We start from the raw sequence: 25,798 nt of genomic DNA on the forward strand, positions 1-25,798 counted from the left end.
GACCCCAGGGCTGTGCTGGGGTCCCTGGGAAGATCCTCCAGGATTGTGCTGGGGTCCTCAAGGAGAGACCCCAGGGCTGTGCTGGGGTCCCTGGGAAGATCCTCCAGGATTGTGCTGGGGTCCCCAAGGAGAGACCCCAGGGCTGTGCTGGGGTCCCTGAGCAAAGCCCTGGAGGCTGTGCAGGAGTCCCCAAGCTGAGCACCCATCACCCCCCCCCCAGGGCACCCTGGCAGTGGGGCCACACTCACCTCCTGAGCTGCATCACCAAGCATTAATTCAGCTCACTTTTCCATCTTCTCCCCCCCATTCCCTGCCCGAGCCTGCAGGTCTGTACTTTCTGTGCGAACTTCCAGGATTCTGAAGCCCCGTGCTGCATGTCTGCTGCGTGTGGGCTGCTGGTGTGCTACTGAGGAATATTTTGCAAATTCACTTTGGGCTCTTAATAAGGCAGAAATAATCTTCTTTCACCCATTGCCACTGGCTGCTACACTAAAAATAGGGGCCGTCCGCGCCGCTTGCCACTTGCAGCATTTCAGAAATAAATACTTTGGAGCTGCAGCTCCCGGTGCTGCAGGAGAGGAACCTCGCTAGGACTGGCATTTGATTACTGAACTTAACCTTGTTTTCCTCTGCACAGGCATCCACAGCGTTCCACGGCCGAGCCCCAATCCCTCTCCCTTCCCCTCCGGGATTTTCTCCCCCTTTCAGGGGGGGATGCTCAGTTTTGGGGTGCAATGACTTTTTGGCTTCTTGTCTCCCTGCGGTGCAGGGGGGGGAGGAGGGGGATGCACAGCCTAGACCTGAAGTGCATTTTATTTGACTTAATTCAACTCTTTATTTTATTTAACTCTTTATTTTATTTAACTCTTTATTTTATTTAACTCTTTATTTTATTTAACTCTCTATTTCATTTGAGGCATTACAGCAGCTCTGGGCTCAGGGGATGGTACTTGGCTGCTGAGTTTGCAGGGAGCTGTTGCGTATTTTCCCTTGGGTTTGTGTAAAAGTGCATTTCCTTTGCATTAAAAGGAGGGGGGAAACAACCCCAAAACCGTGTACTGAGGGCAGGGCAGGTGGCACCCTGTGCCTGGGGGTACTGGGTGGCTTTGGTGGATGACAACCCCTGCCAGCCTCAAATCCAAGGGTGGGATTTTTTCCCCCCTCTCTCCTCATTTACAGAAGAAAGAGAAGTTTCCTTTGACCCTTTGGGGCCTTCAAGGGCAGGACTTTTCAGCTCTTTTCTTTCGAGGGGCTTGGGCTGGGGGGGTGAAAGCCTTTGGCTGCTTTGTCTCCCACCCCCAGAGGGTCCCTGTCCCTTTGTCCTTGGCCCAGCTGCTGCCCAGAGCGCCTTCCTGCGGGAACTGCAGGACTTTGGGGATATTTGGGGGGTTTTTTGGGGGGTGATTCACCACTGAGGCTCTTTGCATGTTGTTTGGCTAAGAAAAAAAGACAATTTAAATACATTATCTAATTACTTCTGATTACTCCTGGGGGAGCTCTGATGGCAGCATCTTATTCCAGGTCGATGCTTTTTTCCTTTGTTGCTGTCGCCTCTTCCCAACCTTTCGGGCCTCGGAGCAGGGATTTAGTTTGGAAAAGAGCAGATCTGCTTTTTTTTTCCCCAAAGCAGATAGGGCAGAGGCTGAGAATTCCCAAACTCTCCTGGAAGTTGTCTCAAATAACGGCTGCATTTTTTATGAACATCTTGTGACAAAAGCTATGACTTTACAAAAATCAGGCAGAGATGTACAAATTGTCCTGCTGTATCCAAGTGCTGGAAAAAGAGGCTGCCATCAGAAAACAAAATGATGTTTTGCCTGAGTGGTCACATATGTCAGATAATCAAAGTAGGAGGTGCTTGGCTGGTTTTAATCCACTTTGGTCCAAGTTTTCCCATTTGGAGGTGTCCAGTTGATGGTCTGTCACCTGTAGGACACGGCAGCCCAAAGGGGACTGGATTTTTTGGGGTGGGGAGGGTGCTGGGGGCTCCTCCTGCACCGTGGGGCACAGCTCAGCTTGGGAGATGAGGTTGGAAAAATACAGTTTACATCTGGAATTGCAAAGGTCATTTTTCCTGCAGCGCAGCTCTTCCAATGTCAGATGGGCTGAAGCCATTTCAAACCCTTCAGAAGTCACTCACTGCTCTATTTAAAAGAAAAATAATTGTATTTAGTAGAGGATCTTTTTAAAATAGATATTATCAAGTGTTGCTGCATTTGTCATCTAGTCACAGTAGCATTTTGTTGCTGTTGTTTTTAGGGAATGTGAGCTTTGGTTGTGAGCAGGCTCTCCTTGGCTTTCAAGACTTCTTTTATTTCTTGGATTCTTGGGGGATTTGGGGTTGTTGGTGTTTTTGGGTTGGGTTTTTTTTGGATTTTTTTTTTTTTTAATACAGTCTGGTCATAAAAAGACAGGGGGGCAGAGAGAGGAGGAAGAAAAAAATTCCAGCAGTCCTGGCTGGCAGTTTATTGGAGTGGTTTGGGCTTTTGCAGCTTGCTGGTACAGCTTGGCTTGTGTTCCTCAATGCTCTTTCTAGACCAAAGACAGTTACTTTTCTCACCATTTCCCTGAGAGCCATATTTTGGGAGGGACCAGTTGTGTGGAGCATCTTGGGAGGTTGTACATGAGATCTGCCAAGGATTTGGGAGGCTGGGGCACTCTGATGCTTCTCTCTGACTTAAACATACCCTAAACCAGCTCAATTTTGGTGTTTTTAGGGAGACATGGGTTGTTCCTGGCGTGCCTGGCTTGTTTATAGAGCAAATTCAAAGCAATATTAATAATTAATATCTATTTTAAGTTGGCTTGTTCTGTGCTACTGAGCTGTCCTTGGCTGGTCCCTCACATCCTGCCCTGCTGGGTCCAAGGAGGTCCCATCCAGGGCCTTCCTGGTCTCTTCTCCAGCTCTTAGGGAGCCCTTTCTGGGAGAAAAAGAGGAGGAGGAGATCCTTCTCCATCCATGGTCTGCCATCACCATGGGTGAGGCTTCCTTCAGGTGCCTGAGCAATGAAGTTTATTCTGTGAAGCACATTTTTCTCAGTAATTCTCCCAGATCCAGAGTGGATCTGCGTTTGCCAGGGCAGACTCCATCCCTTCTCCAGCAGAGATGGGTGGTGGGATGGTTGGAAGAGGTTTTGGGGGCTCTCAGGCTTGGCTGTCAAGGGGTCATCCCTGACCTCCTCATAGGGTGTCACCTTGGGCTGCTCTCGGTGCCTTTGCCTCCTCATCAACACCAGGCAGAGATCCCAGTCACCTGCCCTGGGGTCCCTGAGCATTCCCAGTGCCCAGAGATCCTGCTCTGGAAGCGGGGTGGCTCTGCCAGGCACTGGAAGGCTGCAGGTCCCGTGGGATGCAGAGCAGCTGTGCTGCTGGTGTCGCTGGAAGTGCAGGGGAAGGCAGCCCAGCCCTGGTTTTGCTGCTCTGGAGTTGAACTTCGTGCACCAAACATCTCTTTGGATGTGGGAGTGGAGATCTGAGCAGCATCAGGAGGGAAAGGGTCACACCAGAGCATCCCCAGCCCTGTGCTCCCTGCAGTTGCCCTCCACTAAGGATGGGTTCACCTCCCAGCTCCGAAATGTTAAGTGTGTGTGACCATCTGAGCAGAGCAATTGAACCAAACTGGAGAGCAGGGCAGAACTAAAAACACCCTGGGCAAGGCAGAAGTGAGCAAAGGGAGGCCCCACCCTCTTTCCCAGAAAAAAGCACCAAACATGCTCAATAAATGCGAAGGTAATTTAAAATCTGAATCCAGGAGACAATGTGACTGGGATTTCATTACTTAAGCAAATGGATTTGCTTTTAGTGGATTCAGCCACAGACTGAAAGAAGCTTTCCCCAAGGGGTAAACATTTTTCCTGCATTTGAAAGGCTTTCTTGTATTGGGGAGGGGCTGGGGGGGGCAGAAGGCAGGACTGTGGCTGCCCAAGGAGCACCTTTATTTTGGGCAGATTTGGGCATTCCCAAAGCTCTGCTTTTGGGTGGGTGGTTTTGGGGAGCTCTTGGGGTGGGATGCTGGGGCAGGTGGGAGGATGCTGGGGAGGATGCAGGGGTTGCTGGGGGGGATTTAGGGGATGCTGGGCGGGATGCAGGGGGAGTTGGGGGGGATGCAGGAGAATGCAGGGGACATGCAAAGGATGCTGGAGGGATGCAGGAGGATGCTGAGGGGATGCAGGGGTGATGCAGGAGGATGCTGGGGGGATGCAGGATGATACTGGGGAGATGCTGAGGGCATGCAGGAGGATGCTGGGGAGATGCAGGATGATACTGGGGGGATATAGGAGTGATGCAGGAGGATGCTGAGGATACAGGAGATGCAGGAGGGTGCTGAAGGGTACAAGGGATGCTGGGGGGATGCTGGGGATACAGGAGAAAGCTGGAGGGATGCAGGGGATGCTCCCCACCCCTGCTCACTGCCTTCCTCCGGCCGCAGGAGTTAACCAGCAGCAGTGCCAGCTCTGCAGACTGTTTGGAATAGTTTAAATGCTTTGACACTCTGGATGTACTAGATGGCAGGGGAGGCAGTTTACAGCGTAATTCATATGCAAAACTGCACTATAAATTTAAAACCTGTCTCAGTTGCCGTGGCACCACTAAGCATTTCATCAGCATACAGTACAGTATTTCTGCCATCTTTGTTTGCATTGCAGTGACTCATCAAAAGTCTGTCTTGTACCAACACTGAGAGCATTCCTCTGGCACTGATATTTCTCTGTTTTTAAAGCTTCGGTTTGAAACTGGCATTTACTTCAGGTCCCTAATCAAAGGGCTCTATTCATTGCAGAGAGCAGCCTGAATGTTAATCTGCATCCGGCCTATTCATTTAGATGCTGTGCGCTGCCGGGGAGATTTGACTTGGTAAAAGCTTCAGCTCCAGCAGATACAAACCCAGGGCTTGATACTCTGTTTTATTTCCCCCCCTCCCCTGAGCCCTCGGCGGCAGCGATCGGGGGACCCGGAGCCCCTCGGCGAGCGGACGCTGCTCAAGGTACGTTCGCTCCCAGCCGGGCGAAGGCACCGGCAACTTCCTCGCTTGGAAGGATTTTTTTTCTTTTTTTTTTTTTTTTTTTTACAACCTCCATTGCATCAGAACTAGGCAGTATTCCTGATGTTCTCATGTGTGTTAATGCTGACTCACAGACTAACTTGCACAAGAAAAAAAAACACACAGGCAGCTCCACCATACTAGGTAATGAGCTCTAGCAAGAAGCAGCGTCTGATGTTTTGTAAGCTTTTCTTAATTGACCTTTTAAGATATTTACTTTTATTTTAAAGCTTTCTGTTCCGTAGTGGCACGGTGGTAGGACTGAGTCATGCATGTTATATATTGCCTGCTCTGCTGTTGTGTACTAGGAGTGAGGAGAATAGGATTCAGCATGGCACTTGTCTTTTTGATGTGTTACGGATGGGAATTAGTGCTTGTGCTGGGATGCTGGAGGCAGGGTGATGGGGTGCTGTTTGCTTTCTGCTGGCTGTAACTTACTCGGGGTCTTGAGTTTTTATTAGGTGGCAAAATATTCCATCCTGCTGGATAACTGTATTTTTTATCCAGGTCTCTCCCTTCTCCTTGCAGCAACCGGGGGGGGGGGGAAACAACATTAAAATGTTGCGTTTTCTATTTTTTGCTTCTCCTTGGTTTGAGAGGCTCTTAAAATCAGTGATAGGGAAGGGGAGAAGAAAAAAAAAAAACAAAACAACAACTAATGAAATAATAATGGCAGTAACACGCTTCACCCAGGCTCAATGACGGCACTTTTTGGAGGCTGCCGGGTGGGTGACCTCGAGGAGCCAGAGATGTGCCCGGGCTGCTGGTGACTCACCTTGCAGCAGGACAGAGCCCAGGAATGGGGCTGTGCCAGGGCTGTGCCAGGGGCCTGGGGGAGAGAGCCCATGGGGCTGTGCTGGGTCCCCACGGAGAGACCCCTCGGGGCTGTGCCAGAGTCTCCAGGGAGATGTTCTGGGGGCTATCCCGGGGTCTCTGGGAAGAGACCCCATGGTTGTGCTGGGGTTCCTGGGGCTGTGCTGGGGTCCCTGGGAAGAGGTGCTGGGACTGTGCTGGGTCCTCAAGGAGAGACCCCTCTGGGCTGTGCTGGGCTCCCCAGGGAGAGATGCTTGGGATTGTGCTGGGGTGCTCAAGGAGAGACCCCTCAGGGCTTGGGGTTATGCCAGGGGTCTCCATGGAGAGACCCCAGGGCTGTGCCAGGGTCTCTGGGAAGAGGTACCAGGGCTGTGCCAGGGTCCCCACAGAGAGACCCCTCACAGCTGTGCTGGGGTCCCCAAGGAGAGACCCCTTGGGACTGTGCCAGGGTCCCCAGGGAGAGATGCTGGGGGCTATCCCGGGGTCTCTGGGAAAAGACCCCAGGGCTGTACTGGGGTTCCTGGGACTGTGCTGGGGTCCCCATGGAGAGATGCTTGGGACTGTGCCAGGGGCCCTGGGGAGAGACCCCAAGGCTGCGTTGAGGTCTGCAAGGAGGGACCCCAAGGCTGTGCTGGGGTCCCTGGGAAGATCCTCCAGGGTTGTGCTGGGGTCCTCAAGGAGAGACCCCAGGGCTGTGCTGGGGTCCCTGGGAAGATCCTCCAGGATTGTGCTGGGNGCTCTTTGTGGGTTATTATTTTCTTTGCAGAGATTTTTTTCTTTTTTTAATCTTTCGCAGATAAACTTCTATTTCCCCCCCCCCCTCTTTTTTTTTCTTTTTTTCAAATATCGTTCTTCCGAGCTTTCGGTACTAGTTAACCGTAGTTTTGCTTCAGTAGTGTTGAAGGCAAACAGGATTTTAAACCTCCTGGACTCTTCGGGGAGGGAGCAAGGGGGGGGGAGGTTTGGGCTCCGGCTCGTGTCGGTGGATCCGCAGTGATTTGCTCCGCTGGAGTTTTCGGAGCTCGGGCTGCGCTGGCATTACCTGCTGCGGGTTTGCACGAGGTCCCTTCCCAACGCCGGGCTTCCTTTCGGGTGGTGGAAGCAGGAATTCTCCCCGCGGCCAAAAGGTACAGCTGGCCCTGAGGAGCGGCCGCGCCGGGATGCGGAGCCGGAGCCGTCGCCTCCAGCCCGGGGGGTTTTTGCTCGGAGGGTCCTCGCCGCCGGTACCCGGGGGCTGGGGGGCACCGGGGGGCTCTGGCCGCAGGAGGGGCTGGGCTGGGGCTCCCCCTGCCCCGCTTTGGGTTTAGGGGGGGTGAAAATTAGAAGACAACGTGGTAGGCGGCTCGCTGCAGCACTTGGTTTGTTTTATTGGGGCTCAAATATCTGGCTTAATTTGGAGCTAAGCCTCGTTTTGTTGGAGGATAAATCTGTTGAGAAGGGGTTTAACTGTTGAAATGCTCCCTCTTTCTGGTGCAAATGGGAAGATTGCTTTTCAAAGTGCTTTTTCCTGGGAGCTGTCGCTCCGGCAGAATCCTGTATTTATTTCGGGCAGAATGGCACATTGTTTTATAAATATCTTTTCTGTAGTTTCAACAGAGCTGCTGGTTGTTGTGTTTCTTATATAATGCTACCGGAGATCTGTCTGACTGTCTTTCGTTTGCTTTACTGTTCTCTCCCATTATCGTTCAGATTTTCCTGCGTAAAGTAAAAGCCCCGGGGGAATAAATCAGTGGTGCTTATTTAAACAGACCGCAACTTGAAGGAAATACTTGCATTTTTGGGGGAATATCCTTGGAATAGCGTTCCCAGCGTGGGTTGAAGACATTGATAAGTAATTTTTATGAGCGATTGCTTTTTCCACGTCGGCTCTCAGAGCTCATTTTGAGCCTTTGATGTCGGGTGAGGTGGGTTCCTCTGCTTCGCCTGCTTTGGTGAACTGTCTAAAAACGCTGTTCCTCTCTCCCTGCCTTCTCCCTCTTTCAGATGTGCCCTACTTTGGATATTCCTGCATTGAATGTCTGAGGAGCTCCAGCCGATCCTGAGCCATGTCGCAGATGTTGCACATAGAGATTCCCAACTTCGGGAACACCGTTCTGGGCTGCCTGAACGAGCAGCGGCTGCTGGGGCTGTACTGCGATGTCTCCATCGTGGTGAAGGGCCAGGCCTTCAAGGCTCACCGGGCGGTGCTGGCCGCCAGCAGCCTCTACTTCCGAGACTTGTTCAGTGGGAACAGCAAAAACGCCTTTGAGCTGCCGGGTACCGTCCCCCCCGCCTGCTTCCAGCAGATCCTCTCCTTCTGCTACACCGGGAAGCTGACCATGGCCGCGAGCGAGCAGCTGGTGGTGATGTACACGGCGGGCTTCCTGCAGATCCAGCACATCGTGGAGAAAGGCACGGACTTGATGTTCAAGGTCAGCTCGCCCCACTGTGACTCTCAGACCACCATGATCGAAGACCCCAGCTCGGAGCCGCAGAGCCCCTGCAACCAGCTGCAGTCGGCCTCGGCGCCCTACGTCATGTCCCCCTCCATGCCCATCCCGCTCCTCACGCGCGTCAAACACGAGAACATGGAGCTGCAGGCGGCCGCCCTGCCCGGCGGGCCTGGGAAAAGGCCCCTGGAACCCGGCGCCCGGGACGGGACCGCAAGCGGCGGCGCCAACACGGGGCCCCTGAAGCTCTCCCGCGTGTCCTACTACGGGATGCCCAACCTGGCCACCCTCATCCCCAACGTGCAGCAGGTGCAGTACTCGCAGGGGGAGCGGACGAGCCCCGGCGCCAGCAGCATCCCCACCACCGACAGCCCCACCTCCTACCACAACGAGGAGGACGAGGAGGACGACGAGGCCTACGACACCATGGTGGAGGAGCAGTACGGGCAGATGTACATCAAGTCCTCGGGAGGCTACTCTGGTAATGGGCGTCTCTGTCCTTGGGTTTTCTGCTCCCCTGCAGGGGTTGCTTGGGCCTTGTCTGGCCGCCACGGGTCGGTTTGGGTTGTTCATCAGGTTTTTGTCTTTGAGGGCTTCATTTGTTGGTTTTTGTGGCGCGGCGCAGGAGGCGATGCACGTGGTGGGCTTGGTGCTGGTGTCCGGGTGTGGCATGGGCAGGTCCTGCCATGCCATCGCTCCTGGGTTGTGTCCCCAGCTGGGAGGCCCTTTAAATGAGTGGCTGCATCGTCCACCACGGTCACATCATCCACCATGGTCACATCGTCCACCACGGTCACATCGTCCACCACGGTCACATCATCCACCACGGTCAGCTCAGCCCTTCACTTTTTGGCTGAGGCTGCCAACAAGGAGCCTGGTGGTTGCATGAGCCCTGTGCTGGTGACACCCGTCCCAAGGTGAGGATTGAGTTCTCCTGCCATGGGTCATCTGAGAGGGGTGGTCATCCATGGGAAAGGAAGCATCAGTCCTTGGTGGCCCAGTGAAGACTGGGTGGTTATTTTGGGAATTAGTCTTCAGCGAGGTGCCAGGCACGGTCCCCCTGTCCTGGTGTTTTAGAATAAGAATTTTTTTTAAAGTGGTAAATGTATAAGGAAGAAAAACATCAACTAAATCATTTTAATAGGGGTTAATTAGGAATATCTTCACAAAGAAGAAAAGGAGGACTTTTCTCCCCACTGCCTGAAGTGCCCCCCTTTCCTTTGCCAGCCTTGCCCCACACATTGCTGTCAGAAAAGGAAAAGCAGTTTGGGGGAGCTTAATATTTTTTTATTTCAACATTAGAACCAGAACTAAGTAAAGTTCCTCTCTTGCCCTTCCAAGATCCATAAGGGATGGTAGTGTGAATCCCTGGGTGGGCCTGAGGCAGAGGAGGTGGCTTCATTTTGCTGTTGCTCATCCTGGAGCTGCTGCTCAGCCCCGAAGTGGGCACAAGGGCACAAGAGGCCCCTTCCCTCTCACTTCCTTGGACACACACCCCCTTTCCCGGGCACCTTGGAGGGCTCAGACCCTCTTGAGGATCAGGGGTGGGTACAGAGCCAGGGGCTCAGGACCAGAGGAGGAGGTGCCCGCTGGGCTCTGGCGTGTCTGCATCCCACGTGGAAGCAGCTCACAGCATCCCGCCTGGACGAGGCTGGCAGCATCCCACATGGAAGCTCAGCCTTGCAGTGGCCTCCCTGTCAGAGCTGCAGGTGTTTGTGGCAGCAGCTTTGATCCAGGGGTGCTCCCTGGGGAGGGACATCTTCCCGCCGGCTCCGGCCGCACGCGGCATCCGCTCGCCTGGAGCCGCCTTCCCTGCTCTGGATCCTGGAATTGCTGGGCTGATGTTGCAAATGTTTAGCTCTGGTTTGTTGCTGAGCTGGTGTTGATCAGCTTTCCTTGAAGTGGTTTGATTTTAGTCTTAACCAAGGAACAAGATCTGGCAAATAGGACAATTTCTGTTACCCCAAGCCAGGCTTCCCTAGTACTGGGAACAGGCTCAACCTGACACCCTGTGCCATCCCATCCCATCCTATCCCATCCCAAGGAGCAGGAGCTCAGCATCCCCTTGGCATGTCCCTCTGCCAGACAGTGAGCAGATAAGCAGTATTTTCCAAGTTTTTTTCCCAAGCCATGTGAAAAAGAGGGAAAGCCGTGCAGGTAGCAGGGTTACTATTTCAATATTAGAAATGTTTGCTGAGAAAAGTGGACCAGCAGCTGTGGAAAATGAGCCTCAAAAGCCTGAGTGCCCTCCCAGCTGTGCTTCAGGTCCCAGTGGTTGGGATGGGACGGGAGAGGAGCAGGATCAGGGATGGGGACAAGGTCGGGGTCTCCTCCACAGCTGCTGTTAGAGGCGGATTTAACAGAAATTGGGCTGTTTCTGCACACACTTGTTTTGATTTTATATTGCTTTGCTCTTCCCTGCTGTAGAGCCTGTGGTGAGTAATGTGGGTTTGCCTTCAGTGCTGGGCTCACACGTTATTCCTCGGAGCAGTGGGATTATGCCCTTGGACACGGTGTTTTCCATCCCTGGCACGGGGCCAGTTCATGCAGAAACAGAACAAAATCAACTCAGTAGGCGAGGGCAGGACCAGCAGCTCTGAGGGTGTCCCTAATCCTTGCGGGGCAGGAGTCATCCCGGTTGGAAAAGTGAAAATCCGGGCAGCTTTCTGAGTTGTCGCTGGAGATGCTGCAGCTCGTGCCGAAGCTGGGCATCCCACAGCCAGGTTTTCCTGCCTGTTTTCTGTAGGGAGAAGACTCAAACCATGTCATGATGCTGAGGCAGGGAGGAGACAGGTTGTAAAACCTCAATATCCCACATTTCTGCTCAAATTCCTCTTCCTCACCAGCACATTTCAGGGGAGTTTCCTGTTTTAAATAAGCCAGCTATAGTATTCAGGCTTCCTGGAAAAGAGGGCACACAAGAAAGAGATTACAAAAAAATAAAACCTAAGCTATTCCATTATGGTTTGGACTTGCACAGCTAACTGTGTTTTAATTACTCGGGATAAACTGTACCCTCAAAAGGTGTGGAATAATAAACCCGTGAGATGGAAGAGAGAAGGCAGCTAATCCTGCTCCTGGCATGTCGATCCCGACAGCCTCACAAAGGCCTGGGGGAGGGGGGAGCCCTGTAAAATAGGGATTGCCAAGGTTTCCAAGAGCCCTGTTTGTGAAAACAAAAACAAAGCCAAAGAGGAGCAGAGCAGATGAAGCCCTGAATTTCAGAGAGGGTTGGTTGCAGTGGTTTTTTTCCTCCTTTTTCTCTGCTTTTTTGTTCTCCAGCTGAAGTGTTGACTGAGCTCATGCTGGTGAGTGTGTGGTGGGACACTGGTGGCTGGTGCTCTTCGCTTGCCTTGAACATCACCCACACCCGTGCTGGGGTCATCAATCCTCTTCTTGCCCCAAGACTAGGGGGGTTTATTTATTTTTCTTCACCTCTTTTTGTAGTCAGAACCATTCTGAGTCTCCAAAGCTGGATCAGAGGCACATCTCCAAATCATAGAATCATTTAGGTTGGGAAAATTCTCCAGATCATCAAGTCCAACCTTTGACCAAACACCTTCTTGTCAGCTAGACCAGAGCACTGAGTGCCACGTGCAGTTGTTTCTTGAACACTTTCACCATAGTGACTCCACCACATCCTTGGGCAGCCTGTTTCAATGCTTGACCATTCTTTCCATGAAGAAATTATTCCTAATGTCCAACCTGAACCTCCCCTGCTGCAGCCTGAGGCCATTTCCTCTTGTCCTGTCACTTGTTATGTGGGAGAAGAGGCCGATCCCGCTTTGCTCCAACCTCCCTCCAGGTAGCTGGGGTCAGAGAAACAAGGAGCAGATCATCACCTTGGCCAAGGGTTTGGTGGTAGAAGAGGGAGTGAGAAGTTGAGTGATGTCCCTCCTGCAGTGGTGGCTCTGGTGAGGGACCAGCACAAGTGTTGGACCTGCAAAAGGAGCAGCAGATGAACGAAAGGACAAGCCCAGGGTTAAACACAGGCCGATGGGAGGGTCAGGCTTAGGTGTTGGTAGACAGGGTGGCAGCTTGCAGAGGGATGTGGGAGAAGGTGGCTCAGCTCCCACTGTCCTCTGGCCACGCTCAGTGGCCCTGGTGGTGTCACCATCGTGGTGGCAGGATGGGAGCACTGCGGTAAAATGGCTCCTCGTTCCATAAGTAGGTCTGGCTGTGGAGAACATGTGGGCCTTGAGGACACGAGCGAGACTTAATGAGGTTTCCAGCATCTGATCTGAGGAATGCACAACTCCAGAAAATATTAAACAAAAGCAAAGTATTTTTATCCCTGTTAATTACAGCGTCGTGGGCCTGAGCTGAAGTGGGTTTGAGCAGGACTTGCAGATGCTCGGCGTTTTTCTGCACTGAGCCACGTTGTTGTCAGTCAGCTCCAAGCTCAGCAGATGCAGTTAATTTAATTTTGACAGGCACAAGTGAAGTTGTGTGAGGGTCCTTCCTCCTCCCCTGCTCCTGCTGCACCGGTTTGCAGGGGAGAGGAGAAATCTTTATGCAGCAAATGGCTGGAATGTAAAGGCTGGACTTGAAAGTTATGAAATCCTGAACTGACAAGAGCACACTTCATTAAAAATTCATCTAAAATAGCCATTATAGAATAGTTGTGGTAATTAGCTGAGAGAATAGTTTTCTCTCCTGGCCTCTGATTCCTGACAGTAAGGAAAGAGGGCAGGGAACAGCCCAGAATCCAAAATGATGCAGCCCGTGCAGATCCCGACCCGAGCCTGGGCACGAGGCGCTGCAGCGACGTAAATCACGGCTGTGCTGCTGGATAATTGCAGCCTGATGGAGGAGCTGCTTCCAACTGCAGGAATGTGACCTGATCCTACAAGGTCCCACTTGTCCCTGCCCACCCTGCAGTGGCCAGTCTGACCCTGGGGAGGGGATGCTCTGCAGCAAAGAGCTCGTGGTTATTTAGGAAATAAAGCGGTCAAGGGATGCCCTGGTTATCCACCAGCTCACTTTGGAATTTTGCTGCAGGATTCAAACATCCCAGCTGCTGGAAGCTACTCTGTGTGGCTTTAGTTGACGAGGTGCTGATTGGACTGGATGATTTTGGAGGTCTTTTCCAACATGACTCTGTGGTTCTCTGTGCCGACGGGAGCCGGGCAGTGCCGGCATCTCCCACCCCGACTCCAGGACTGGTGGTGCTGAGCGGGAGGAAGGCTCAGGAGAAAGGCTGAGCCCCACACTGGGGGCTCACAGCCTCTGGCCTTTTTTGGCATTAAACTTCCAGTCCCATTTTCCTCCCTGTAAAACACAGATGTTTAATTTTAGGCTGGCAGATGTTTCACTCCTGGCTGAGATCTGAGGCGAAGGCAAGATAGGGGTATTTATAAACCAGTAATATTTTTCCTATACTAATTCCAGATTACCTCCCTGTATAAATAGGTCACAAATCAAATCTCTGCATTCCAGTAGGTTGTTGTAAATGTGCTGTTTGGACAATGTAAACTCTCCCCGTTGGGACTCTGTGATGGATCTGTCCCGTGGTGTCTGTGTGTGTCCTCTGGTACAGGTTTACATATGCAGCAGATGCTGGTGATGCTGTGGCAGGGATGCTATTTTTGGGGTAGTCAGCCAGTGGAAAATAGGCTGATGGGATAGAAATGTTGGTGAAATGGTGCTGTTTGAAAAGAGACTTCTTACCATGTAGGGAACAGGGGAGAATCATCCAAGTGTTGCATTCGTAGTGACTGGTGGTGCAGCAGGTGGAGGTGGTTTCTCAGACCTTTTTTTCAGGGCTTGAGACTTGTGGTTTCATGTTGGGACTGTCTAAACATTAACTTTTGGGTGAGGCTCCATCACTCTGCTCTTTCTGTATCTCCAAATTCCATTCCTAAGTGATGAATTGTTTCGTGCCCACGGGAATGTCTTGAAGTTTATGTGCAGTTTGGGGAACCCAAACTGGTGGGAATTGGGGGTTCATGAGTAATTTTGAAGCTCTGTTGTTTGGACTGTCAGGAACTAAGGGGATAAGTGAGTGCTGGTGCCAGGTGTGTGTCCAGCTATTCCCAGTGATGCCAGACCCCCGAGCAGCTTGTTGCCCATCGCTGGTGAGGGTCAGTGTGGGCTCAGCATCTCTGGTCCCAAACACCTCAGGTGGGATTTGCAGCCATCCTGGTGTCCCCAAACCCTCGTGGGCTCAGCACAAAGGTGGTGTGAGGGACTGCTGAACAGGACAATGTGTTCTAGGGACAGGATGGACATGTGCCCCAGTGTCATGCAGAGCCTGGAGCTGTGGAGCATGGACCACTGAGTTAGCTTGAGGCTGTTTTTTCAGCCAAAAAAACCCAGAAAAATGGATATTTCCCATTCTGGACCACCTGTTGCAGCTGCAGCATCCATATAAGTTTGGGATGAAAAGATATATCCAAATAAATAAAATATTCCAGTGTTTGGCTGGCAACTCTCGTGGCTTCCTCCGTAATGATTTCCTGCCCCTCTCTGCTGGCTGGGAGCTCCTTTCTTGGTCAGGAACAAAACTGTATCAAACAATACTTCCCATTGTTTGTCCTTTCATTCAAAGGGAAGGAGCCGCTGCCCTCTGAAGATACAGATTAATTAGAAGCAAATACTATCCTGTTCTCCGGAGCATAAAGGCCAAACAGACTGGCTTTCTTTGGAAACAGGGACCAGAGTGGCTCTTGTGTCCTGCTCCTTTACATAACTGATTGCTATCTGCTCCATGGAGGTGGCACTGAAAGCCCAAAATCTCTGACAGTTTTTGTTTGGTGTCGTTGAATTCGTGCTAAAGCCTGAATGGAAACAAAGCCCCCAAAGTGATTCAGGGCCGTGTTTAATAAGAGATTTATAGACAGCGAGTCAGCAGGGCAGATGTAACCAAAATCCAGGGGCGGGTTGAGTTACAGTTGGTCTTTTTAGCTGCATTTTGGGTTGTTTTAAGAAGTATTTGATTTCACAGGAAGAAACAGAAACTTCTCCGTGGCTCCTTGTGTAGGAAGTGAAATATTATCAAAAGCCAAGCTCTTCCAGGCAGGATTGTCTTCCTGAAAAGCTGCTTTTCTTTCAGGCAGCGGGTTTGACACCAAATCCAGGTTTTTCCAGGAAGGTAGAATGAATATAGTGTTTGTCCTGATCTTTCTCTTCCCTGCCTTATTATTGCTACTCTCTTTGACCCCAAAATTTGGGGGTTTATTGGATGTTTGCCTGTGGAGGGTGTCAGAGCAGTTAGGTTTGTCCTTGTCCACTGGAACTGTTTGCACTTGGATGTTGTAGGTGTTTAATTTCTTCAGTGACACTAGTCTTGAGAAAGACACTTGATGGAAAAGGGAGAAGGTTCAAGGCTGAGTTCTCCTCTTCCCATCACAGGCTGCAAGGAGCTTCTGCTCTGAACTCTGTCTCATTTGGGTTAAAGTAAAAATGCAATATTAAAAGTGCAATTTTACACAACCTGGGCAGAGAGCTGTGCTGATGGGGGGGTGTATAGGTTATATATACAGCTCAAAGAGGTTATATCTATAATTTTATCTTTTAATTCAGTCTGTGTGTGACCTGCAGAGGACTCTGGTGGGAGCCAAAAACCCCTGGAAGGACAGCAGAGCAGGACTTCCCCGGGTGCTGGTTCCTCCATACCCACCACCCCTCTCCTTTTGCTTTGTTTAATCTGGAAAATAATAGTATTTCATTGGATATACTCTACTTATCACTCCTTGAAAGCCTCAAAATCTCAGATCTTTGAGATTCTCCCTTGGTGTGAGCAGAAGTTGACCCCCATCTCCAGTGGGATCTTGGATCTGGACGCTTGGGAATGCTGCTGAACGGGGAATGTCGCAGCTGGGGAGAATTCTGTCTGTCAGTGGGGCTGTGATGGCGAGAGAAGTTTGGTTTAAAAACATCCTGTGGGTTCTTCTGCCGCTGTTTGGTCCTTAATCCCTGAAGGATGAGGAGGGGGCATCCTCCTGGTGTTTGGGGTTTTTAGGGAAGGAGGGAGCCCCGAGGGTGGGATGCTCCCAGCCCCGTGCCTGCGATAGGATGCCACGGCACAGCCCGGCGTGCCGGGCATGTCCTACTTAGAACAGAGCTCCCATTGTCCCAGAGCCATCACCCCCTGGTTACTGCAGCAACAACTCTGCAAAACTTGTTATTTTATCTGGAGAGAGGAAAAGTGGCCCCCAGAACTCCGCAATAATCGCAGGAAAAGACACCTCTGGAGCAGGAGACATTTTGAGTTCAGAAACGCTCCTTTCTGCGGGTTTTTGCTTCTCTCTGTGTGCACAGATATTGAAGCACAGGGCTGGGTTTGATTTTGTACTTGGCATTTGACACATTATCAAACAGTTTGGGGGAAAAAAGGGGGGTCATTGTAGAGCTGGGCTGCAATTCAGCACTGTACCTGCTCCCACCACACCCTGGAGTTGATGTACACCTGTTTTGCTGTCAAAAATTATCATTTTAAGCAATCCTGTGGCCTTGGACTGTAAATGTGATTTAGAAACAAATCTTCTGTGTGTCCACAAGTCCCAGACTTGGCAGTGCTGGTAGGACTGCTCAGTACTTCCAGCTTTTCCATGGAACTGGTTGCTACTGGGCAGTGGAGGGCTCTGGGGGTGGTACATTGGGGCAAGCTGGGAAAATCTGGTGTTTTGGTTTTGGAGCCACATCTCACTAACATTTTTTGGCTTTTGGTTGGGGTTTTTCTTCTTACTGAGAGGAAATGTTGGCCTGGAGAAGGCAGAGGAAGAGAAGGTGCTTTGGAGGGTGAGCCAGAGGTGCTGTCCTTGGGAGAGGCTGGGGTGACCTTTCTCAGGGCAGACGGTGTCTGCAGGGCCTGGATTGTAACTTCAGCAGGAAAAAAACATCAAGAGAAGTAGTTATGGTACTGATGCAGATGTTTATCAATTTACTGCCTGTTTTAGAACCCTCTGGTGAAGTTACCTGCCGTTCTTCTGGGAGCGCTTGGGAAGCAGCTCCGTGTGCTGCGCTGGCAGAGCAATGCCAGCTGTACAGAGATGCCCATTTTCATAAATGATTAACTCAGGAAAAGTTAAAGCATAATTAGTTTCTAAGAATCCCTCTTGCAGAACGTGAAGCTGCTGTGGTGGATGGTGGGGGGAGACCAGGGGATTTTCCTGTGCTTTCAGGTGGCACCTGCCCTGCGGCCGAGCGAGCGCTCGTACATCTGGAGGGAGGAATATTTCCGACTGCTCCGTGGAAGAGTCGAAGCCTGACCTTCTGGTAGTGTCGTGCCTGCATAATAAGTTATTTTAACAGTTTTCCCTTTTAATTCTTAAGTTGCTCAAGAGAAGCCGGAGCAGATCCCGCTGGAGAACCGCTCCTGTGTCCTCATCCGACGGGATCTTGTTGCTCTCCCAGCCAGTCTTATCAGTCAGATCGGATACCGCTGCCACCCAAAACTCTACTCGGAGGGAGATCCTGGAGAAAAACTTGAGCTCGTTGCAGGTAAGGAGGGGTGACTTTTCCTTGCTTGGGAATACCTGGGAATCGCTGATGTTTTCCTTCTGGAACTGTGTTCTCCATCTTGCTGTGCGTCTTGCTGTGCCCTTGCTGTGTCTTTCTGGAAATTACTCATCACCAATCATCTTTTAAAAAGTTCTGAGTTTCCTTTAATTTGCTGATAGAAAAATGTGTCATTAACAGGATTTATTCAATTGAATTAATTTAGCATTTTAATTGAATTCTGCAGCTTGTGTTCTCCCCGCTCGGTGTGAGCTGCAGCGCCAGCGTGTTTTCATTTAGATGCTCAGATCTAAAAACCCAACAGACCCCCCTCCAAAAAAAAAATTATCACATTATAAGATTTACAAAGCAAAGGAGATAAAATTTGTGTCAGTGAGGAAGCTTTGAAAAACCTGTACAAGTTTCTTTCAAAATTTACTAAACAGCCAAACGCTGCAGCGGGAAGGAAGAGAAGGAATTGAGTTTGGTCCTTTCTTCTATCTTTATTTTCATTTTGGGGGGAATTTACAATATTGGGAGAATTTGCTCCTTCTCTGTAAAGGATTTATGGCCAGTGTGAGTGGAAGTTGTTTAGCTTTTGATGACACTGGTGGTGTAGAGCTGATATAGTACCTGTAAAGCCCTTGGTACAAAAAGGACGTGTGGCAGCACAATCCATCCAAATCAGTTCTTCTTCCTTTCTGGTCATTTATCTCTTGGTGAGTAGCATGATTTTATTTTCAGTCTGTAGAAGGAATCAGGATTTCAGGGGATGCCCAGAAAGGTTTCCAGCTGGTGGAGGCTGGGACTTTGATGGAAGGCAAAGCACAGTGTACGACCACAAGTATTTCTTTTGTATCTGGAATATTCATTTTGTACCCATTTACATTTTCTGTGAGACTTCTTAAAACCATCAAGTGGTGCAGGTTATTTTCACAGTGAGAGCTGCAAATTGGCTTGAGGCAGCTCTGCTTGATTTACATTTTTCAATCTGGAAAAAAAAGCAGATTAATATCAGTAACTGATAGTGGCTGCCTCGGTTATTTATCATTTATTAAATTGAAGTTCCCCTCGGTGGTGTCTGGTGTTCACTGTGATGCCTTATCTCTTCAAAGACAAAATAAAACCAGCTAATTCCTGTCTCAAACCTGGGGAGACCTGGAGGGGGGGGCTTGGTCCTGCTGGGAAAGTTTTCCTCAACTCTCCATTGGGAGCATTTTCCTTTTGTCTCTGATTTTTCGTGCCAGGATTGATTCTGCAAACTTGAGCAGCAATCTCTGAGAGGGTCTTCAACAAGACTTGCAGTCACCCCAGCCCATCTGAGGGACAGAGGCTGTGCCTGGAAGGGAGTGTGTGGAAGATAAATAGGGAACACATACATGGAATGAGTTGGAAGGGACCCTTAAGAGTCATTGAGTCCAACTCCCTGTTGCTCACAGGACTAGGAAAATTCAAACTAAAACTACTAAAACTAAGACTACTAAAACTCCAAAACCTCATTACATGGAAGAGAATACATGGATGATGAGGCTGAGAAGTGGGATGGCTCAGAGATCAAGGGGGATGCTGGATCCTGGGACAGGATTGGTGGCCCGTGTGTGGCAGGGAAGGTGCAGAGGGTCAGGCTCAGGCTCTGCAGCTCTGGTTTCATCCAGGAGGTCAGGAACAGTCATCTTTCCTGGAAATGCAGGAGGTGATTTTATTTCTCTGGTAGGTGTTTTTATATCTTGAGAACAGAGTGTGTTCTAGATCCGGATATGACCCATTATTTAATCTTAATTAAAAGCAAATACCAAAACCCTCTCACGTAGCAGAATGCTGGAAAAAAATCGAATAACATCTCCCTGGAAGCCAGTGCTGAGGCAGGAGTGGTTTGTCTGTGTGCAAAGTAAAAGGGTTTGGTTCAAAACCTGTGTAAAGCTCTGCCAGACCCCTGGACATGTCCAGCTGCTTTGCAGGGGCTCCTTTTTCTTCCTGAAAACATCCTTAAAGGCAGCATGTTCAAAGTCAGCCATTCCTGTGCATTAGAAGGAAAATTCCCTGCTCGCCAGAGGTATCAAGAGGTGATGGGCTGGGCTTTTGGAAAGGGTTAGATCTGTAACCAAGTACCTTTTTTGTGCTAGATGGGTTTTTTCTTTCATTTCTAGTTACGGTCTTTCACTGGAAAAAAGAAAAGGTCAAATGGATTGGGGTTTTCTCCCTTCAGAGAGAATAAATAATCTGATCTGTACATATAAAATCACAGCATAAAGCCCCGCACTGTGTGTGTTGGTGAGAAAATAAGAGTCCTTTCATTTGAATTTCCATGGACTTCCTTTCTGTACAGATAAAATTAGGAGCTGGGACTTGCCAAGGCCCCAAGGCACTGTGATAACAGTCCCTGCTGGGCTTTTCCACAAATCCCGCCGTCCTCGTTGGGCTTCCACAGGAGCGCGTGAGGAACGTTCTCCCACCGTGTCGGGCCTGAGCGGTGCAGGAGGAGCTGTTGGTGGCTCTGTGAGCGTGGCAGGGCTTTAATTTCGGGTTCTCCCTCTCCACCCTTCCAGGCTCAGGCGTTTACATCACCCGGGGGCAGCTGATGAATTGCCACTTATGTGCCGGTGTCAAACACAAGGTCCTCCTGAGGCGTCTCCTGGCCACCTTCTTCGATCGGTACGTCCCCCTGCTCCTTGTGCTCTCCCAGGGGATCTGTTCCAATCATTTCCTGGAGGTTTAACCTTGTGCCATGAGCACTCCATCCTCTGCATGTGCTGCTCTCAGTTCTGTGCTTTCTCCCAGCGATGCTCGAACCCGGTTTTCCGTTTTCCATTTCCACGCGCAAGGTTTTCCAAGTCCTTGCCTTAAAGTCACATAATGTGGTGATCCCTCTGTTGGAATCTGAAGGGAGGAGGACAGGGCTGGCCCCTGGAGTCCCTACTCTGAGGATCTTCCTTTGCCTTTCCTGCAGGAACACACTTGCCAACAGCTGCGGAACTGGAATCCGGTCCTCCACGAGCGATCCCAGCAGGAAGCCCTTGGACAGCAGAGTCCTTAATGCAGTCAAATGTAAGGAGAGAGATGTACTGCTGCCTGGCTGGGGCAGCATTCCAAGGGCAGAGCCCAGACCTGAGCAGGGAGGGCCATCTCTGTTGTGTAATAATGGTGAAATTAAGTTATTTTTTAGTTTGCATCATTTTTTGATTGCCCAGAGAAGCTGTGGCTGCCCCATCCCTGGAAGTGTCCAAGGCCAGGTTGGATGGGGCTTGGAGAAACCTGGGATAGTGGAAAGTGTCCCTGCCCATGGCAGGGGATGGAACTGGATGATCTTTAAGGTCCCTCCAGTCCAAACCATTCTATGAGTCTATAATTTTGGGGGGCTGAAGTTAATTTTTGGTGGGTTTTGGCAGTGTCTTCATATGAAACATAATTGCTACTGGACTGGTTTGCTCTGTTTTAAAGCACTCATTTTGCAGTTAATTAACTTATTGATAGGTGCTCTAAGAAGGATATTTAAATTGTGGGTTTGGCAACAATGAGAGCTGTTGGTCTTCAGCAATAAATGGGCCCCCAGGAACCAGGGAAGCCCTCAGCTGCTCCAGCCCTGCTGGGTGGGATCTGCTCTCCATCAGCTGCTCTGTTAGTTTTAGTCTATTTCCTTAAATATATTTGTAAACTTATTTTTTTCAAAATATACATAAAATGAGAGCCCTGCTGCAAGTAATTGGAGGTGCTGGGGAGTGAGGAGCTGGGTATTGTAGGAAGCTCTGAGGGGTGCAGAAAGCCCGTTGTATACAGTGGAAATCAACGTGTTCTCTCACCCTGGCTGGATTCTGGAGGGTAAATCTTTACCTAAATATTACTGTGCTGGAATATGAAACTCTAAGCAGTTTTTTAAATTTATTTTTTAAGATTTGGATGATAAATCTTTCCCCTCCCTAATTGTTGCCGTGCTGCTGAACTCTGGGGGCCTTCCAGCCACCCTGGGAGATCTGTGGCACGTGGAGAAAAGGGATAGGATGGCAGATGTTCAATAATGTGATGGAACGTGGTGCAATCAGCTCCTTGTTAGCAGCTTCACCCTGGAGAGTCCCAGGGCTGCACCTTCCAGCTGTGGTCCTTCCTGAGGCTGGAAACGTTTCTGGATGTGTCCTGTGGCAGGTTTCAGGATGGCTTCTCCCTGCCTGGGTTTCACCCTGTGCACAAGTTTTAGTTGATAATTATTCACCGTGGCAGTTCCTTGGATGTTGCTCCATAACATCAGGTGCTTGGCTCCTGTGGAGGAGCACGGTGAGGGGTCGTGGGGTTCTGCAGCTCCCAGCTCCTGCTGGATCCCGGTGGATGTGCCAGTGGAGTTGGAGCAGCTGTGCTGGCCGGGCTGCTGGTCCGTGCAGGGGACAGGCAGAGGACAATCCTTTGTGCATCCCCCTCAGCTCCCACATTTCCCAGGCTCCCTGCTGTGCCTGCACCACTGTGGGTTTAAGAGCCATTGATGAAGCTGCTGCTGAGGAGTCTGTGTGACCTTTCCTGTGTCCATCTCTGGTTTGGTGGCTGAAGGTACCAGCTCTGGCTGGAGCCTGAGGCTGCAGGCAGAACCTGGTCCCTCTGGGGTTTGGGGCCTCCCAGGGAGCGAGTTATCCTTGTCCAGCCCCCTTCCCCTGCCACCTGGGATGTTTATGCCTTCTGCTTTTATCCCTTCTTGACTGTGTCTGTCTCCAGCCTTGTGTGTGAGTGTCTCCTTGGAGAGCTCTGCTCCGTGGGTGAACCTCCGCCCCGTGGCACCTGCCCACGCTGAGGTCTCTGGGATCGCCTTTGTGCCGCCTCTGTGCTGGTTCCCGTGAATCCTCAGCTCTGTGTATCCCTGTCTTTGCAGTGTATTGTCAGAATTTTGCCCCGAGCTTTAAGGAAAGCGAGATGAATGTGATCGCGGCCGACATGTGCACCAACGCCCGCCGCGTCCGCAAGCGCTGGCTGCCCAAGATCAAGTCCATGCTGCCGGAAGGGATGGAGATGTACCGCACCGTCATGGGCTCCACCACAAACAGTGTCCCCCTGGATCCCGAATTCCAGCCCAACACTGCTCAGGTCTTCGAGCAGCGAATCTATGCAGAAAGGAGGAGCGACTCGGGAACTATAGTAGCCTTGAGAACTAACACAGTGAATGTAGAGCTGAGCAACGGATCCAACCAGTCCTTCGAACAGAGCGAGGACGCCGAGGGGGCCGGCTCTGTCATACAGGAGGCAGCTGCCACAGATGCCATGGCATCGGATACCCAAAGCACTCCCCAGCCTTTTGAACAAGGTTCGGGCTCCTCCAGCCGGCCCGAGACTCCCGTGAGAAGACAAGATGGTACTTACGGAGGGACTTTATAGAGAGAGCAAACATTTCATGACCTATAAGGGATCTGTAATACTAAAGCTGCTTGCATGCATTACTAATACAAAACAAAAAAAAATGTGATCAAGCCACTTACCTACTGAACTGCTACTGTTGCCTGAAAAAAATGTGATTTTTATTCTGCTTGTATTTAAAATTTATGAAGGAAATAATCGCATTCGTTATACTGTAAACGACTAGGTCTGTGGCGACCTACTTAAAAAAATATTGGGCTCCTTTTTTGATATTCCTGAGGTTACTCTATAAGATTGTAGCTTTTTCTTTTTTTTTTTTTCCTTTTTCCTTTCCTTTCCTTTTTTTTATTTTCTTTCTCGTTTTGTTTTAAGAAGGGGAGGAGAAAAGCTAGCCACCCCCCCCACCCACCACCACCCCGTCATCACCCCATCCATCACTCAGCTCAGAAGTAAAGCCATCGTTAACCTTGTCCTCTAAGGGAAGTTTTGTCACTGAACAGGAAAGCGAGGTGTGTTCGGGTGCAGGTGCTGTGACTGGCCGTGTTTGTCTCTGGAAGGGCTCGAGCCAAGTGGGACAGGGTGGGGGAAATCTGGTGTCAGAGGGAGAGCCCCGGGCCGTGGGTGCTGCGGGGCTGGGCTGCGGTGCTGTTGTCCCAGGGAGTTTCATCCAGCTCCCGGGAGCTGGGAAGGTTCCTTGGGAGTTCAGGCTGGCACGTGTCGGGAGGACTGTGTGGGATGCAGGTGGAGAGCCTGGCCGGAGTTGTGGTTGTTGTTGGTTTTTTTTTCCCAATACGGCTGGGGTTGGGTTTGGTTTCTCCCTCCCTCCCTCCCTCTCTCCCAGCTGCTCCTTTTCCTTTGCTTCTCCGCGTTTGCACCTTCGCGTCACCCGCTCCCGGGCGGACGGGCTTGTGTCACCCCCCTGCACCAGTGCAGGTCCTGGGGGCACCTCCTAGGGGGGAACACCCTCTCCTCAGTGCCTGTGAAGGGATTTAGGGAGGAATCTGAGCATGGAAAGCACGTTGTTCTTGCTCCAAAGGGCACGGAGCCGGGAACTCTTGGCATCGGCTCCCGGCGGTGTCTGCACCGGAGGCTGCACCGCTGCAGCCACCGGCGTGCAGGGCTCACCTTCTGCCCCCTCCCTCCTCTCCAGGCCAACCAGGCTCTTGGCTTTTAATAATTTGGAGTGTATTGAATGCAAAAATTTTTAAAAAACCCTCTAGATTTGTGCCCTTCTGTGAAGAGGTTTTGGGGAGGAGGAAGCGTTTTGCCTCCTGCTCCCCCTTTGACAGCCCCTTCTGGGGAAAACCCAATGTGGAGTTATTTCGTCTTTGTTTTTGTTGTTGCAGGCTGATGTCCCCAGGCTGTGGTGGCTTTGGTGGCCCCAGCTGGCCCTGGGATGGGAACTGTGGGTGTCCCTGGAGTCTGGTGGGCAGCAGGTACCAGCTCTGCCCCTACAAACCCCAAAGTGACCGGAGTCCTTTCACAGATCCGGCTCCAACAGGACCCTGTGGTTCCACCCAGAGTGCTGGGGCTGGGCTGGAGGACCCCGGGCACCCACAGGGATGCCAAGGCCAGGGTGCTCCCAGGGGATGGGGGCAGTGACGTGAAAGCCAAGTTTGGCTTTTTCCTTTTTTTCTTTCCTTTTTTTAATGCTGATTATTTTTACTGTGACTTAATGACCTGCTTTAATGACATTTGCAGCTTGTTCTTTAACACGTTTGGGACTAGGAACAAGGTGCACAAAGAGTCACTTTTTGGCTGCTGTGGCTGTGCTCCTCTTTTCTTCCCTGCTTTGGTTCCCGAATCCAGACAGCGCTTTTGCTCAGGGTTTTCTTCCTTCTTTGTGTTTCCATTGGGAAAGGGGGAGCGGGGAGAGGATAACCCAACTTTTGGCCATTTGTTTTGTTTTCTTTGATACTTGAAGCAGTTTTTTGCATCGTAATAACAAGGTTGCCCAGCCTGTGCCACTGCTCCTGACACAAAAAAAAATCAGTGATGGGGGAGTTCCTGCCCCATGTCTTGCACAGCTTATGGGTTTTGGCACAGCTTGGTGGGGGGACTGTGACACCCTGGACCAGGTGTCAGGGGGCTGATGCTGGTGGAGAGGTGTGGGATGCTTTGGAAGAGTGGGAATGAGCACAGCCAGGGGCTCTATTTGCACTTTACCCACATCACTAAACAAAACTGGGGACCACAGGGCTGAGCTCGGGGTGGGCTTTGTCCCCAGCCATCCCCAGCCCTCCTTGGCCCTGGGGGTGTCCCCGTGCCCCCCACAGCGGCTGCTGGAGGGCACCTTGGTGGGGCTCAGGGGGTCAGGTTTGGCTGAGGACCCTCCTGATCCCCAAAAGTTTGGGTCTGCCAAAAGTTTTGAGGCAAGCTGGGAGCGGATCCGGGTGTCAGAGATCAGAAGTCGTCCCTTCTGTGTGTGTCTGTGTGCATATATATATATAAATATAGAGAGAAAAGATATTGCAAAGGATTCCTCCTCCTTTTTAGCACTTGCTGGGGGTGGGGAGCAGGCTGAGCCCCCCAGCTGGGGGCTGCACTTGGCTGTAGGGATTAATTCTGGACCAAACCTGTTCCCAGACAGCCAGCAGGGCCTCCAGGGGGGCAGCAGCAAAGTACTTGAATGGCTTAGGACAGAGAGTCTGGAGAGAGTCAAGTTGCACAGTGAAAATATATATTTTTATACCTAGCACAACTTCCTGTATATTTTGGGGGTTTTTTTTCTTTCTTTTTTTTTTCC

The 25,798-nt window shown here is 50.9% G+C and overlaps 1 protein-coding gene across 7 annotated transcripts in view; it reads left to right on the forward strand.

The window, feature by feature from the left end:
* The window catches only part of NACC2 (NACC family member 2), a 53,599-nt gene extending 30,258 nt beyond the window's left edge, over positions 1–23,341 (forward strand). For 2 of the 7 annotated variants that reach the window (XM_017810358.1, XM_017810360.1), the window contains exons 2-6: positions 7,838–8,764; positions 17,560–17,727; positions 20,271–20,376; positions 20,672–20,769; positions 22,574–23,184. In XM_017810358.1, coding sequence (XP_017665847.1) covers positions 7,900–8,764; positions 17,560–17,727; positions 20,271–20,376; positions 20,672–20,769; positions 22,574–23,073 — 1,737 coding nt within the window. In that variant the 5' untranslated portion in view covers positions 7,838–7,899 and the 3' untranslated portion in view covers positions 23,074–23,184. Of the gene's footprint in view, positions 1–3,759; positions 3,842–4,858; positions 4,985–5,102; positions 5,223–6,795; positions 6,982–7,837; positions 8,765–17,559; positions 17,728–20,270; positions 20,377–20,671; positions 20,770–22,573 lie in introns of those variants that run through there. The other 5 variants (XM_017810361.1, XM_017810356.1, XM_017810359.1 and 2 more) reach the window with 5 other exon arrangements.
* Positions 23,342–25,798: the final 2,457 nt, after the last annotated feature.

The sequence above is a fragment of the Lepidothrix coronata genome, unplaced genomic scaffold (genome assembly GCF_001604755.1).
Source record: "Lepidothrix coronata isolate B3197 unplaced genomic scaffold, Lepidothrix_coronata-1.0 Scaffold28, whole genome shotgun sequence".
Classification (NCBI taxonomy): domain Eukaryota; kingdom Metazoa; phylum Chordata; class Aves; order Passeriformes; family Pipridae; genus Lepidothrix; species Lepidothrix coronata.